The sequence below is a fragment of the Convolutriloba macropyga genome, chromosome 6 (genome assembly GCF_964194025.1).
Source record: "Convolutriloba macropyga chromosome 6, txConMacr16.3, whole genome shotgun sequence".
In the NCBI taxonomy this organism is placed as follows: Eukaryota; Metazoa; Xenacoelomorpha; order Acoela; family Convolutidae; genus Convolutriloba; species Convolutriloba macropyga.
Window position 1 is genome coordinate 65,040,487 of NC_134473.1, and position 13,400 is coordinate 65,053,886.

At 35.5% G+C, this 13,400-nt stretch overlaps 2 protein-coding genes across 9 annotated transcripts in view; one reads left to right on the top strand and one right to left on the bottom strand.

Moving 5' to 3' along the window:
* The window catches only part of LOC142341870 (UDP-glucuronic acid decarboxylase 1-like), a 380,310-nt gene that overhangs the window by 183,904 nt on the left and 183,006 nt on the right, over positions 1–13,400 (bottom strand). The gene's annotated exons all lie outside the window — the stretch shown is intronic.
* LOC142341866 (uncharacterized) overlaps positions 1–13,400 on the top strand; it is an 85,654-nt gene that overhangs the window by 14,153 nt on the left and 58,101 nt on the right. For all 8 annotated transcript variants that reach the window (XM_075393155.1, XM_075393154.1, XM_075393149.1 and 5 more), the window contains 4 exons: positions 2,464–2,651; positions 6,248–6,378; positions 6,927–7,157; positions 10,203–10,446. In XM_075393155.1, the coding sequence (XP_075249270.1) occupies positions 2,464–2,651; positions 6,248–6,378; positions 6,927–7,157; positions 10,203–10,446 (794 nt within the window). The remainder of the gene's footprint in view (positions 1–2,463; positions 2,652–6,247; positions 6,379–6,926; positions 7,158–10,202; positions 10,447–13,400) is intronic.

The following is a 13,400-nucleotide window of genomic DNA, read 5'->3' on the forward strand; positions in this document are numbered from 1 at the left end:
TTTCGCCAATTTTGCTAAGATTTGTTATAATTTTTAAGAATAGTGTCGTTGATTTTATTTTTGAAGACGAACAAGCATTGTTGATTGTTTTGATTTAATTTTTTTGGTCAAAAAATCTGGATAAACATTTCAAAATTTAGACTTTTTCATCAAAAACAGCACGAAATAAGCTAATTTAGTCCACTTTGATTAAATTTGCCGACAGTACATCCCCAAACAACACTCAAAAAATCTTTGTAGACTCAGAGGGGGGCTATTTCTACTACAGAGTCCGCTGAAAGTGCACTGTAGTTAAAACCTTGCCGTTTTTTGCCAACTTTACTCGTTGATTATCAAAAATGCAGAATTTATTTTGAGTTTTCAACTAACAAATTATCTATATCTACAACATTCGAAAAATCAGTTATTCCTAAGGGACAATAAGTATTATTAGGGCTTGTTTTTGGCCATTCTAGGACTGTTACAATCCAAAAAAATCGGGTTTTAATCAGTCGGTCTTTTTTTTAAAAAAAAAGACTTTTTTTTTAATAATAAAAAACAGAACATATCAAATCAAAGCTCAGGAGTGATAGGTCCAACCGATTTGTTTGTTAAGCAGCTCCAAGCTAATGCATTAAGTTTTTTAATTGAAAATTTATGGTCGTTTCTTTTTTTAAAAATAATTGACCTTTCAATAAATAATGGCTTAATTAACTTTTTCTCTACTTTTATTCTTAATTTGTACAACTTCCAGCTTAATGTCAGCAAAAAACGACCGCTTCTTCTTTCTACTTATTTAACATTTATTCTCAGTTGTAGTTTTAAGCCTGAAATTATTGTTTTCTGGCTTTGATACCACAAGATTTCAGATTTTTTTTGTTTCGATATTTGCCAGTTTTTCACGTTTTCTAATTTTGTCACATTATCACATTTTTGACGGTTCTCATGTCACCTCATTGGCATTCAGAATAAGGCACAATTGAACATATTAAAATTCTGAAAGATATACATCATCGTTTTAACGGCCTCGACGCCTCTTTCTTGAAGAAATCAATTGAATTTTTTAATTTTGTCTCTAACTGTCATTTATACTTTGTCATTTCGGTCGTATGAAATTTCCTGTATAGTGATAGCTTTCATTGGCTTTTCATAGAAGAGTAGAAGAAACGATATTCTGATATTAGTAGATAGCTGATGGCTTTCATGACGATCAAAACAATCGTTTTCCAAAATTTAAAAAAAATTTTTTTTCAACTTCGCAATTTTGTTCTTTTTATGTTTTTTTTTGTTACCTAATCTCGTTAGTTAACTACAGGTCAAATATAACATTATGGGTGTCGAAGGAATAAGAGTGATTGGTGTCCCAAAATCTTTTAAAGAATTTGTTATGACCTTACTGGCTTCGACACCGGTTTTTCACAAAAAAAAGTAAACTAATGTGATTTTTGTCATATTTGACGTTCTTTTTGTAGATGCAAGAAATATTCTGGATAATTACAGGTCTCGAGGGCTTTTTTTTAATAAACGACCCTATTTAAATAGCTCTTTTTGTTATTAATGCCTTTCATGACATTAAATGTAATTTTGTTTCGAAAAAAAAATTACATACTTTAGCACTTCGCTTTTTTGTCTGCTTGCTACCTAGTCTTACTAATGAATAGCCACGTACTAAATTATAGCTGTTTGAAGAAGGCGCAATCAAATGTATTTTGAGTGCCAAAAATTGGCTTGACGGTTTTGACAGCGTTTTCTGGCAAGTTTCAATTGAAATTTTGTTTGTTCTTTGTTGTTCTTTTTAGCCGCTTTAAAAAATGAATAAGGACAGGTCCTAATGCCCTTCTATAGAAGTAGTGGAAATCGTAAATTTGTGGTAATATTAATTGATTCCTAATGGTATTTATTACTTTGAAGTTAACTGTTTCAAAAAAATAAGTTAATTTTTTTACTTTACTGTTTTTGTTCTTTCTTGTATAATTGTTACCAAACCTTTTTATGGACTGGTCGCATATGTTTTCTGGGGATTTATAAGTTATTTTTGTTTAGTTTTGGGTTTATCCGACGGTATGTTGATTTTGTTATTAAATTTAGTTTTTAAGAGGGACATAAATTTTTTGATAAAATTAATGTTTGTTGTTGTTGTTGTTTGATTTTGCTTTTCGTCTTGACTTGCTTTCTTAATATTGACATATTACAGCAATCTAATGCATCAACTTTTACTCCACTGAGTTATTTGCTTTGGAGGCTATCTTATCGTTGATACAGAATTTTTTGAAAAAGACTTGGGCTTTTTTGGGAATCGCAAAAAATAATTTTTGGGTTCTTCTATCTGTTCCTCATTTGGTAGACAATTATGCCAAATCTGTGGATGGGCGGGGTCGGAACCTTATGTGCCATCGCACATTACCGAGCCGCCTTGTTTAACTAAATATTCAATTATTTACAAAACATTCAATTATTTACAAAACATTATTTTTCTCTGAACAGAAAGTGGACAACGGAGACTTCAATTGGATATTACCAGACAAGTTCTTGGCCTTTTCTGGACCTCACAACCAGAGTGTGATTCTGGACGGGTATCCACTACACGCACCAGAGGTGTACTTCCCCTACTTCAGAAAACACAACGTATCAACTGTCATACGACTTAACAAGAAGTTTTACGACTCCAAAAGGTGCTACTCGTTTTTTCCATACGCCTGTGCTGTTTTACGTCTTTCAATAAAGGTTCAAATTTGGATCCAATATTTTTAATTGCTTTCACACGAAGATTGAATTAGTCCCGTGGTCTTTTTTATGCAACCAGAATAGATTCAAATTTCATTCGAATTGAGTTACCTTTTTTAATAGCCGCCCTCATCTTCTCAGCCGGCTATTATAGCGCTCCTATTTTTTACAATTCAAAGAATTTGAATTGTATTGGGGCGCTGTCTTTTTTTTAAGATCTGTTCACACATTTTCATGATTTTTGAAGTCAAATTGGAGTAGTGAGTGATTTTGGTCACGCCGAAACAGGAAGTGGAGCGAAAAAAAGAGTGGTTTTGCGGCGTGAAATTTTTTCGCTCTAATTTTAAAGTAGAGTAAGATTACGGCGTTTGAACAAAAATTCGCTTTATCGGTAGTGGTTTTTTGTTCACATGCGGCAATTTCACTTTGATTTTTAGTGTTTTTTTTCGATTTTTTGGATCGGATTTTTTTCTAAATCTTTTTTCCAATCCATTCATAGTCCGTTCTAGGTCTAGTTTTCTGTTTAGTCAATGAAAATTCTTTGAATTGTACGTCAGGACTTGTCCTGCTATGTTTTTTTACTTCGTCGAACTTTTTTTCGCTTTACCATTTTGCCGCTTTTTCGACATTTTGCGTGATATCTTTTTGACTTCTCTAGGCTAGTTTCTCTCTTCTCTCATTCTGCTAAAAGTGATTTTGAACATCAGGTGCTCAGCAAAGCAATTCAAAATGAACAGAGTCAGTATAAAAAATTGAAGTCAGAAGTAGAAACGGGATAAACTCATAAAGCCCAATTTTAGATGCCCGCTATTTGAACGTCGTTCCTATAAGTCTTAGTTACCATCTCTAATGCTTATTGGTATTGATAGTAGCCCATGTGACCTCTCTCCAAGAAACAGAAGTATGTTCAATAACGAAGAAATGCCATCAAAATAAATCGGACTTAAAAAATGTTTTTGAACAAAAATCTTTTTTTTTTCAATATCTTCTATTCTTTCAAACCCAATAATGCTTATTGGAATCAGCGGCGGCTATTTTCCGGCAATCTACCGGGTATGTTTAAGAAGTTTTGGAACCTTTTTGTTCCGACCCCTTCGGGGGGGGACTATATACGCAAATGGTTTTTTTTGTTCAGTCAATTTTGACCGATCGATATATTCATCGTAGAGAGTTGTGAGTGGTATCATTAAAAAGCCCGTCCAGCGTAGAATAAGGAATTAAAAATTTTTCTGATTTTCGGTTTCTAGAGCGAGTTACCGTGATTTAAATTTTTGTGAATATTAGACCGATTTGCGTTATTTTTATTCACATTTTCCGGAGTTTTTGCCCAAAATTACGTCAATTTTGCTTCAGCGTGTAAAAATTGCTAGCAATAGTACTCTTATTTTATTTTTAAAGACAAAAATTATTGTTGACTATTTTGATTGAATTTTTTTGGCTTAAATTTTGGCTAAATATTTCAAAACTCAACTTTTTTCATCAAAAATTGCCCGAAATAAGCTTCTTTAGTCCACTTTGATTAAATTTGTCGCAAGTACACATCCAAAAACAACTAATACAATCTTTGTTAACTACAAGGGGAGCTAGTCCTACTTTCAATTGCATTGAGAGTAGTCTTTAGATTGAGAAATGCAGAATTTTTGATCTTTCATTTAAAAAGTTATCTAGATCAATAAGATTCGAAACAATCGAGTGTTCTTAATGAACGAACATCAATAGCAAGGCTGGTTTCGGTCCAATCTTGGACTGTTAGAGTCCAAAATTCGGATTGTAATCAGTCGATCTTTTTTCTCAAAAAATTTCGATCTTTTTTAGGTTAAATGAAGAACAGAACAATTCAAATCAAAGCTCACTGTTGATGAGTCCAAATGGTTTTCTAAGAGGGTCCAAATTAGTGTATCTAGTTTCTTTACTTGAAAAATAATGGTCGTTTAGACTTCTAAAAATGTTTGATTTTTAAATAAACAATGGCTTACTGAATTTCGCCACTATTTTTCTCTTAATTTGGTCAACTTGTAGCTTAGTGTCAGCAAAGAAAAAATGCTTCTTCTTCCTCTTCTTTCTAATGATTTATTCTTTTGCGGTTTTACGCGTTAAGTTAAGGTTTTTGGCTTTGATACTCCTAGATTTCACAATTTTTTTAGGCACGATTTTTTTTGAGGGGCAAAATATGGTTTTACGGCTTCGACGTTTTCTCGCAAGTTGTAATTTTTGTTTGCTTTGAGTTTGTGTTTGTTGTGTCTACTTGTTGTTCGTTTTTTAACGCTTCAAAATTTGAATAATGACAGGTTTTAATTCCCTCCGATAGAGGCGGATGTGATCATAAACACGTTGGATATTTTCAATTGCTATCTAATGGTTTTCTTGTTTGTCTAATTGGTACCGAGTTTTATTATGGAGTGGTCCCATATCGTTTGTAATGAAGTACAAGTTGTTTTGTTTAGTTTTAGTTTTATCTGACGCTGTTTTGGCCTTGTTTTTATTATGTTTTTGTAAATAAAATGGACATAAAGTTTTTGAGGTTTTTAATGTTTGTTATAGCTGCGAAGCTGTAAGCTGAGCGTAGCTAAATTGCGGTGCTCTTGGTTTTTTTTGTTTCGTCGTCTGACGCTCTTTTTTCGTTTTACATTTGTTCACACCGCAAAGCTGAAAAAGTCAAATTTTCTGAATGACTTCTTCTTCTCACTAACGGCATTTGCGCGCGTGACGTCATTTTTCACTCGCTTTTGCGAAAGATTTTAGGTTATTTGCGTGATTGGATTTTGATCATACATGACTTACCTCACTCAATAAAATGACTTTTGCACTTTAAAACTTAAGTTTAATTTGAATTTGTTTAAGGTCAAAGGAATTCCTATGTGCAGTAAATGTCCCTAATAAGAGGCTTCTGTGGAATGAATTTTAACAAGCTGTATGAATTTATTGCTGAATGATTTTAGCCTAGTTTTTTGAGCGGCGTCAATTTTTTTTCAATTTAGATCTGTATCTGTTTCTATCTCTATTATATGGCACGCAGGTCTATTCTTTCGCAGCTATTCCGGCAATCTGCCGGCTACGTTTGTTATTGTTGTTTGACTTTGTTTTTCGTCTTTACTCGCTTTCTTAACAATGGATGATCTCATAAATCTAGTGCTGCATTTTTACTCCACTGAGTTATTTGCGTTGGAGGCGATGCGATCTTTTCGTTCATACATTTTCTTAAAATACTTGAGTTTTTGGGGGATTTATATTAGTTCCTCATTTGGTAGACATTTATGCCAAAAATGTGGATGAGCAGGGTCGGAAGTTTATGTGTGAACGCACTTTACCGAGCCTCCTTGTGTGGTTAGAAATCGTTTGAAATGGTCATAATATTCTTCGTTTTTCGGGGATATGATTTTCCGCCGTTACGTTTATTACCGAGCATGATTACATAATTTCATTCAAATAAGGAACCATAGTTGACCTGATAATGTGGTGTAAATGGTATCAAATATTCTTTGATGCGTGATGTCGGGTAGTGTAAAATCGTATTCTTATTATTATGACATGAATGTTTTTCTAGATTCACAGATGCAGGATTCGAGCACTATGATCTCTTCTTTGTGGATGGAAGCAACCCCAGCAACGAGATTCTCTACCGATTCCTCGAAATATGCGAAAAAGCGACTGGATCCATTGCCGTCCATTGCAAAGGTAGGTTTATGCTCTCAAACAATATTTGTACCAGTTATATTGGTCTTTCATTTCATTTTTTTTCGTCCGATTTGTTTTCTCTGTACTTCTCGCGCTTTACTTCTCGATGGTTACGTAATACTTTTATTCGATATTCAAGCCGTTCTAGCGGGAGTGTTAACTCCAGAATGTAAATTAAAATGCGACGAGAGTAGTTTCTCTACAGAGAATATTCGGATCTTTTCCGTTTGTGCCCCCCCCCCCCCCCCCCCCCCGCTACGTTATGGTCCCCCCCCCCCCCCCCTCCCAGGTACGTTATGCCCCTCACCAGTATGTTATGCCCCCCAAGTACGTTATGCTCCCCCCCCGTTACAGAGCACGTCATTACATAGTAAATCATCATGTAAAAATATGGAACGTTCGTCTGGGGGGTGCAAATAATATGCGCCCACTAAGCGGGGGGGGGGGCACAAACGGAAAAGATCCGAAAAATATTTACCATTCATACTGTTATTCATCACACCGGAAACATGCCTCACCCTAGTTTTGGAACATTATTCCTTTTTCAGCGGGTCTGGGCAGGACGGGAACTCTCATTGGCTGCTACATTATGAAGCACTACAAGTTCACAGCTGCGGAGGCTATTGCATGGATTAGAATATGTAGGCCAGGATCCATCATTGGACCCCAACAGCACTACATGGAAACACAGCAGAGCAAGATGTGGATGGAGGGAGACATGTTTAGAACGAGGAACCAACGCGGAGACTCGAACAATGTCATCGCACCAAATATTACAGGTGATTATAATAATATTAATTGCTCTCAAGCTAAGTTTTTAGCAATCATATTAGTCTTGTTGGTATTTCTTTTTTTAATAGCCGCACAGCGATAGCTGGGGCTATTATTGGCCTTCTCTTGGCTTTTTACAATTCAAAGAATTTGAATTGTATTGGGGCGCTGTCTTTTTTTTTACAATTCAAAGAATTTGAATTGTATTGGGGCGCTATCTTTTTTTTTTTTTAAGATCTGTTCACACATTTTCATGATTTTTGAAGTCAAATTGGAGTAGTGATTTTGGTCACGCCGAAACAGGAAGTGGAGCGAAAAAGCGAGTGGTTTTGCGGCGTGAAATTTTTTCGCTCTAAATTTAAAGTAGAGTGAGAAAACGGTGTTTGAACAAAAATTCACTTTCTCGCTAGTGGTTTTTTGTTCACATGCGACAATTTCACTTTGATTTTTACTGTCTTTTCGATTTTTTGGATCGGATTTTTTTCTGAATGGTTTTCCCAATCCATTCATTGTCCGTTCAAGGTCTAGTTTTCTGGTTAGTCAATGAAAATTCTTTGAATTGTGCGTCAGGACTTGTCCTGCTATGTTTTTTTTTAAAGATCTGTTCACACATTTTCATGATTTTTGAAGTCAAATTAGAGTAGTGATTTTGGTCACGCCGAAACAGGAAGTGGAGCGAAAAGGCGAGTGGTTTTGCGGCGTGAATTTTTTTCGCTCTAATTTTAAAGTAGAGTGAGAAAACGGTGTTTGAACAAAAATTCGGTTTCTCGGTAGTGATTTTTTGTTCACATGCGGCAATTTCACTCTGATTTTTACGGTTTTTTCGATTTTTCGGATCGGATTTTTTTCTAAATGGTTTTCCCAATCCATTCACAGCTCTTTTTAGGCCTAGTTTTTTGTTTGAATTAAATTTTAATTTCTCGACAGTAGTTTTTTTTTTGTTCACATGCGGCATTTTGATATTGATTTTTTGTTTTTTTTTGTTTTTTTTATCTGATTTTTTAAAATGGTTTTCTCAATTCACTGATATTCCATTCTAGGTCTAGTTTTTTTTGTTTAGTCAATGAAAATTCTTTGAATTGTACGTCAGGACTTGTCCTGCTATGTTTTTTTTATTTCGTCGTCATGATTTTTGTTACGACCATATGACGTCACAGACACTTTTTGTTCATTCGTTCATGCAATTTCAACTGAATTGCATGTGTGACGTCATTTTTCGCTCTTAGTGGAGCGAGTTTTTTTGTTCATGCGCGTGATTAAATTTTTGGTCACACTTGACTTACCTCACTCTCAAAAATGACTTCCTCACTTTGAAATTGACTTTTTTTTACTTTAATTCAAAGAGATAAGGTCAAATGGTTGTGTGTACTTCTAAATGAAGGTTATTTGAGATCAGCTAATAGAGGCAGCAATAACTTATACAGATTTTAATAAAAATATAACAGATCAGCCTTCAATGAAAAGACGAATTTTTTTGGTCTGTCTTTTTACTGTTTTTTTAGACTGCCGATCTACGAATCGATTGCGGCTATTTTCTGGCAATCTGCCAGCTATGTTATGCAAATTTTTGTACTACAGACTCTTCGTCTCAACATTTAACTTTTCGTCCTCTCATTTAGAATTCAGTGGTCGAGCATTTCACTCTGAGCTTTAGTAGTTTCTAAGTGTACAAGTCACCGAAGCTGCAGAATCATAGTATGAGAGGAATATTTTCCGTTTGGGACCTGGTTTTTGTCCTCCCTCTAGATATATGGGAGTTGATTTCAGCTGTTATAGTGGGCTTTGCTGGTTGTGAATTTCGAGAAGCATTTTTCCTCGCCGGAAATTGATTAATTGCTCTCGAACAAAGTTTGAAGCAAATATTGTAAACGTGGTTTTTTATGCAAAATTTTCCCTTGACCATTTTGACTTTTAAAGTGACTTTTACCCCCTTGACCTTTCCGTTTTGCGTGATCTATATTTCTGTCATTTGCAATTATAAGCAGCTGAATTCAATTGGCGGCAGTTCACGTCTAAAAGTCAAATGAAAAATACGACGAAATTGGCATCATTTTTAATAGCTCTCAAACGAAGTGGTCCTGTGGTCTCTTTTATGCGTTTTTTCGCTTGACCGATTTTTCGTCTGACTCATTTGACTTTTCGTCCTCAAAAATGGGATAAACAGGTAGCGCATGGAGGGCATTAAGTTCGTAGAGCCCTAAGCCTTATTTATACTCTAAAAATGCGATTCACCCAAACTGTTTTCAGGAGACAATTTGATAGTGTGAAGGGGGTTTCTTAATCTTAAAAGTTTATCTCCCCTCAGCGCTCCCATTGTTCACCCCCTCCACATCTCGATTTGAACCCCCTGTCTTCTAGCCGCAACCCTACCCCCCATCGCTTGACCCCCCTCCCACCACCAACACAAGGCACCCTCCTAATTCTTTCATCCCTAAGCCCCAGCTAGGTACTACCTAAGCCAAGCGCTCGTTTGCCAGCCGGTCGATTGAGAGAAATTCGCCCAACGTTAGTCAGTTGTTTTTCAAGTTTTTTTGGAGCTTATGATGGTATATAATAACCTCTAATGACCGTCATTTGAAGCCCCCTAAGTGATTTTAGTTACTCCCCATCCCCCAATGAAGTAGGGCGCAATAGATTCGAGCTCCCACTAGTCGTTCAAGAACAATTCTTCCGACGTTAGTTGGTTATGTTTGAGTTTTAAAATTTATCCAGGAATTTGTAAACCTCGTTTTCAATTGAAGCTGTGCTGTTAGTTGTTTGGTGTTCCAGTAGTAAGAGTTATCGATGATGTAAGATTTCAGTTGAACTAATTGAGTCACCCACTCAAAACTTACTAAATGTCACTGGTTAGTGATTTTTCAAATTCTGAAAGCATGCTGTTTGTTACACAATTTAGCATGACTAGTGCTGATTAGAAAGCTCGAAGGCTACGATTAGACTTCTGTGGTTTTGTAGCATTGAGTGTAAAAGGAGGGTAAGAGTCATAAAGGTCTTATACCCATTAAAATGATACCGTCGGTAAGAATAGATCCGAGAATCATACTGGGTTGTAGGAGGCAATCAGAATGGGAATAACAGAAATGGGCTGCAGACTTCGCCTTACTACAACGGAGGGAGCGATGGACAGCAGGGGAAGTACGGGACCAGTGGAGTTGGTGCTGGTAGTGCTGCTGGCTCAACGGGCAGTGGTGGAAACAGCCAGTCTGCTGCATTATACAATACACATATCCAACAACAACAGGCAACACCATCACCGCCTGTCGTCAATAGCAACAGTAGCCTTAGCCATAATACCAGGCATGACAACGCCTTCCACTTTTGTGCAATTTACTTTTTCCTGTGTTTTTTACTGCACCTTCTTCGTTTGTGCCCAATTTATAACAATATTTGATCAGATTTTTTAAATCATATTTTAACAGATTTGATTTTATTGTCTTTACTATTTTGTTTCATAACTTTGTTTCAAGATAATCATAAATTAATGAAAGCACGTTTTGTTTGATGATTATTTGAATGGCGTTTAAATGGTTTTTCACTTCGAGTCGTTTCCGGAATTCTTTGTGGAGGTTCAAGGTTCACAATAGTTGTTCTAGGTGCTTAGTTATAAGTATGGGCGAATTTCTACTTCGAGTCAATTCTTCTGGCTATGTTTTTTTTAAGATCTGTTCACACATTTTCATGATTTTTGAAGTCAAATTGGAGTAGTGATTTTGGTCACGTCGAAACAGGAAATGGAGCAAAAAAGCGAGTGGTTTTGCGGCGTGAAATTTTTTCGCTCTAATTTTCAAGTAGAGTGAGAAAACGGTGTTTGAACAAAAATTCGCTTTCTCGCTAGTGGTTTTTTTGTTCACATGCGGCAATTTCACTTTGATTTTTACTGTTTTTCGATTTTTTTGATCGGATTTTTTTCAAAATGGTTTTCCCAATCCGTTAATAGCCCGTTCTAGGTCTAGTTTTTTGTTTAGTCGATGAAAATTCTTTGAATTGTACGTCAGGACTTGTCCTGCTATGTTTTTTTACTTCGTCGAATAAAAAAAATGTTTCGCTTTACCTCATTTTGCCGCTTTTTCAGCGTTTTGCGTGATATCTTTTTGACTTCTCTAAGCTAGTTCCTCTCTTCTCTCATTCAGCAAAGCAATTCAAAATGAACAGAGTCAGTATAAAAAATTGAAGTCAGAAGTAGAAACGGGATAAACTCATAAAGCCCAATTTTAGATGCCCGCTATTTGAACGTCGTTCCTATAAGTCTTAGTTACCATCTCTAATGCTTATTGGTATTGATAGTAGCCCCTGTAGCCTCTCTCTAAGAAACAAGTACGTTATGTTCAACTACGAATTGCCATCAAAATAAATCGGACTTAAAAATGTTTTTGTACAAAAATCTATTTTTTTCAATATCTTCTTTCCAATCATGCTTATTGGAATCAAAGGTGGCTTTTTTCCGACAATCTGCCGGGTATGTTTATTCATACCGCTGTTTTTGAGAGAGCGAGAAATTGACGTGTGAAAAAATTTTCTAAGCGAGAGAAATTTTTTTTTGTTCACGTGCGGCTTTTAAAAGCAGCTCTTTGCAACTTTTGATGGTTACGAGGTTTGATAATGATATTGTATTAGTTTTAGGTTTGTTTTAGGAATTGAAGGTTTCAAGTAGTTAATTTGAGTTTAATGCTAATTTGGAGGTTTTTGATCAGTTTTACTGATTTTTAGACGAAATTTGATGATTTTTCGTCTGTCTTTTTGTTTTAATGCTTTAAGTGGGATTTGATTGGAAGCTTGTTACTTAAGGAATTTTCAGATACCAATTGACTAAAGTTTTATTGGTGTAGAATCTTTTTTTCTTAGGAAAATTGACAGAAAAATTGAAAAATTTCAAACCATTTTTCTTTTTTATTGCTATTTTTCTTTTTTTTTTAGTCTTAGACAAGTTTCTCAGCCTACTATGACTTGCCTATTGTTTTGCGAGCGTTTCATTGCCCTAATTGCAAAGGTATTGTTTTCCTCTTTATGTTTCCTTGTACTATTAAAAATAAAAGAACTCATTAAGTTTTTCTAGTTTTTTTTTTTCATTTTTAATGCCGTTTCTATTCTTCCCTGAATTTTTAATGGCCTTTGTGGAGGTTCAAGGTTCAAAATAGTTGTTCTTGTTGCTTAGTTATAAGTATGGGCAAATTTCTACTTCCAGTCGTTTCCGGATTTCTTCCGGCTATGTTTTTTTTTAAGATCTCTTCACACATTTTCATGATTATTGAAGTCAAATAGGAGAGTTGATTTTGGTCGCGCCGAAACAGGAAATGGAGCGAAAGAGCGAGTGGTCTTGCGGCGTGAAATTGTTTCGCTATAGTTTCAAAGTAGAGTGAGAAAACAGTGTTTGAATAAAAATTTGCTTTCTCGCTAGTGGTTTTTTGTTCACATGCGGCAATTTCACTTTGATTTTTACGGTTTTTTCGATTTTTTGCCTCTGTTTTTTTAGAAATGCTTTTCCCAACTCCTAGTCCTTTCTAGGTCTATTTTTTTGGTTTAGTCAATGAAAACTCTTTGAATTGTACGTCAGGACTTGTCCTGCTATGTTTTTTTACTTCGTCGAACTTTTTTTCGCTTTACCCATTTAGCCGCTTTTTCGACATTTTGCGTGAATTCCCTAGGCTAGTTTCACTCTTCTGTCATTCTGCTCAAAGTCCCTTTAAACAGCAGCTGCTCAGCAAAGCAATTCAAATTTAAGAGAGTCAGTATAGAAAAATCAAAGTCAGAAATAGAAACGGGATAAACCCATAAAGCCCATTTTTAGATGCCCGGTACTTGAACTTTGTTCTCATAAGTTTTAGTTACTATCTATAATGCTTATTGGTATTGATACTAGACCCTGTAGCCTCTCACTGAGAGACAGGAGTATGTTCAACTACGAAATGACATCAAAATAAATCACACTTAAAAATGTTTTTATACAAAAATCAATTTTTGTATATATTTTCTTTTCTTTCAATCCCAATAGAGTTATGGGAATCAACGGCGGCTATTTTCCGGCAATCTGCCGGGTATGTTTGAAATATGGCACGTGCGTTTGGGGGTGCAAATAATATGCGCTCACTAAGCTGGGGGGGCAATCGGGAAAGTTCAGTTTTTCTTGATATCAATCACTCGTTGGTACTGTGCACAATAATGTGAAGTTTTCGGCGCAATGATGACGTTTAAATGTTCACGCTTTGCTGCTAACTTTATTGTTGCCACCGCTCTCGGTTGAATTTTTAGCGTAA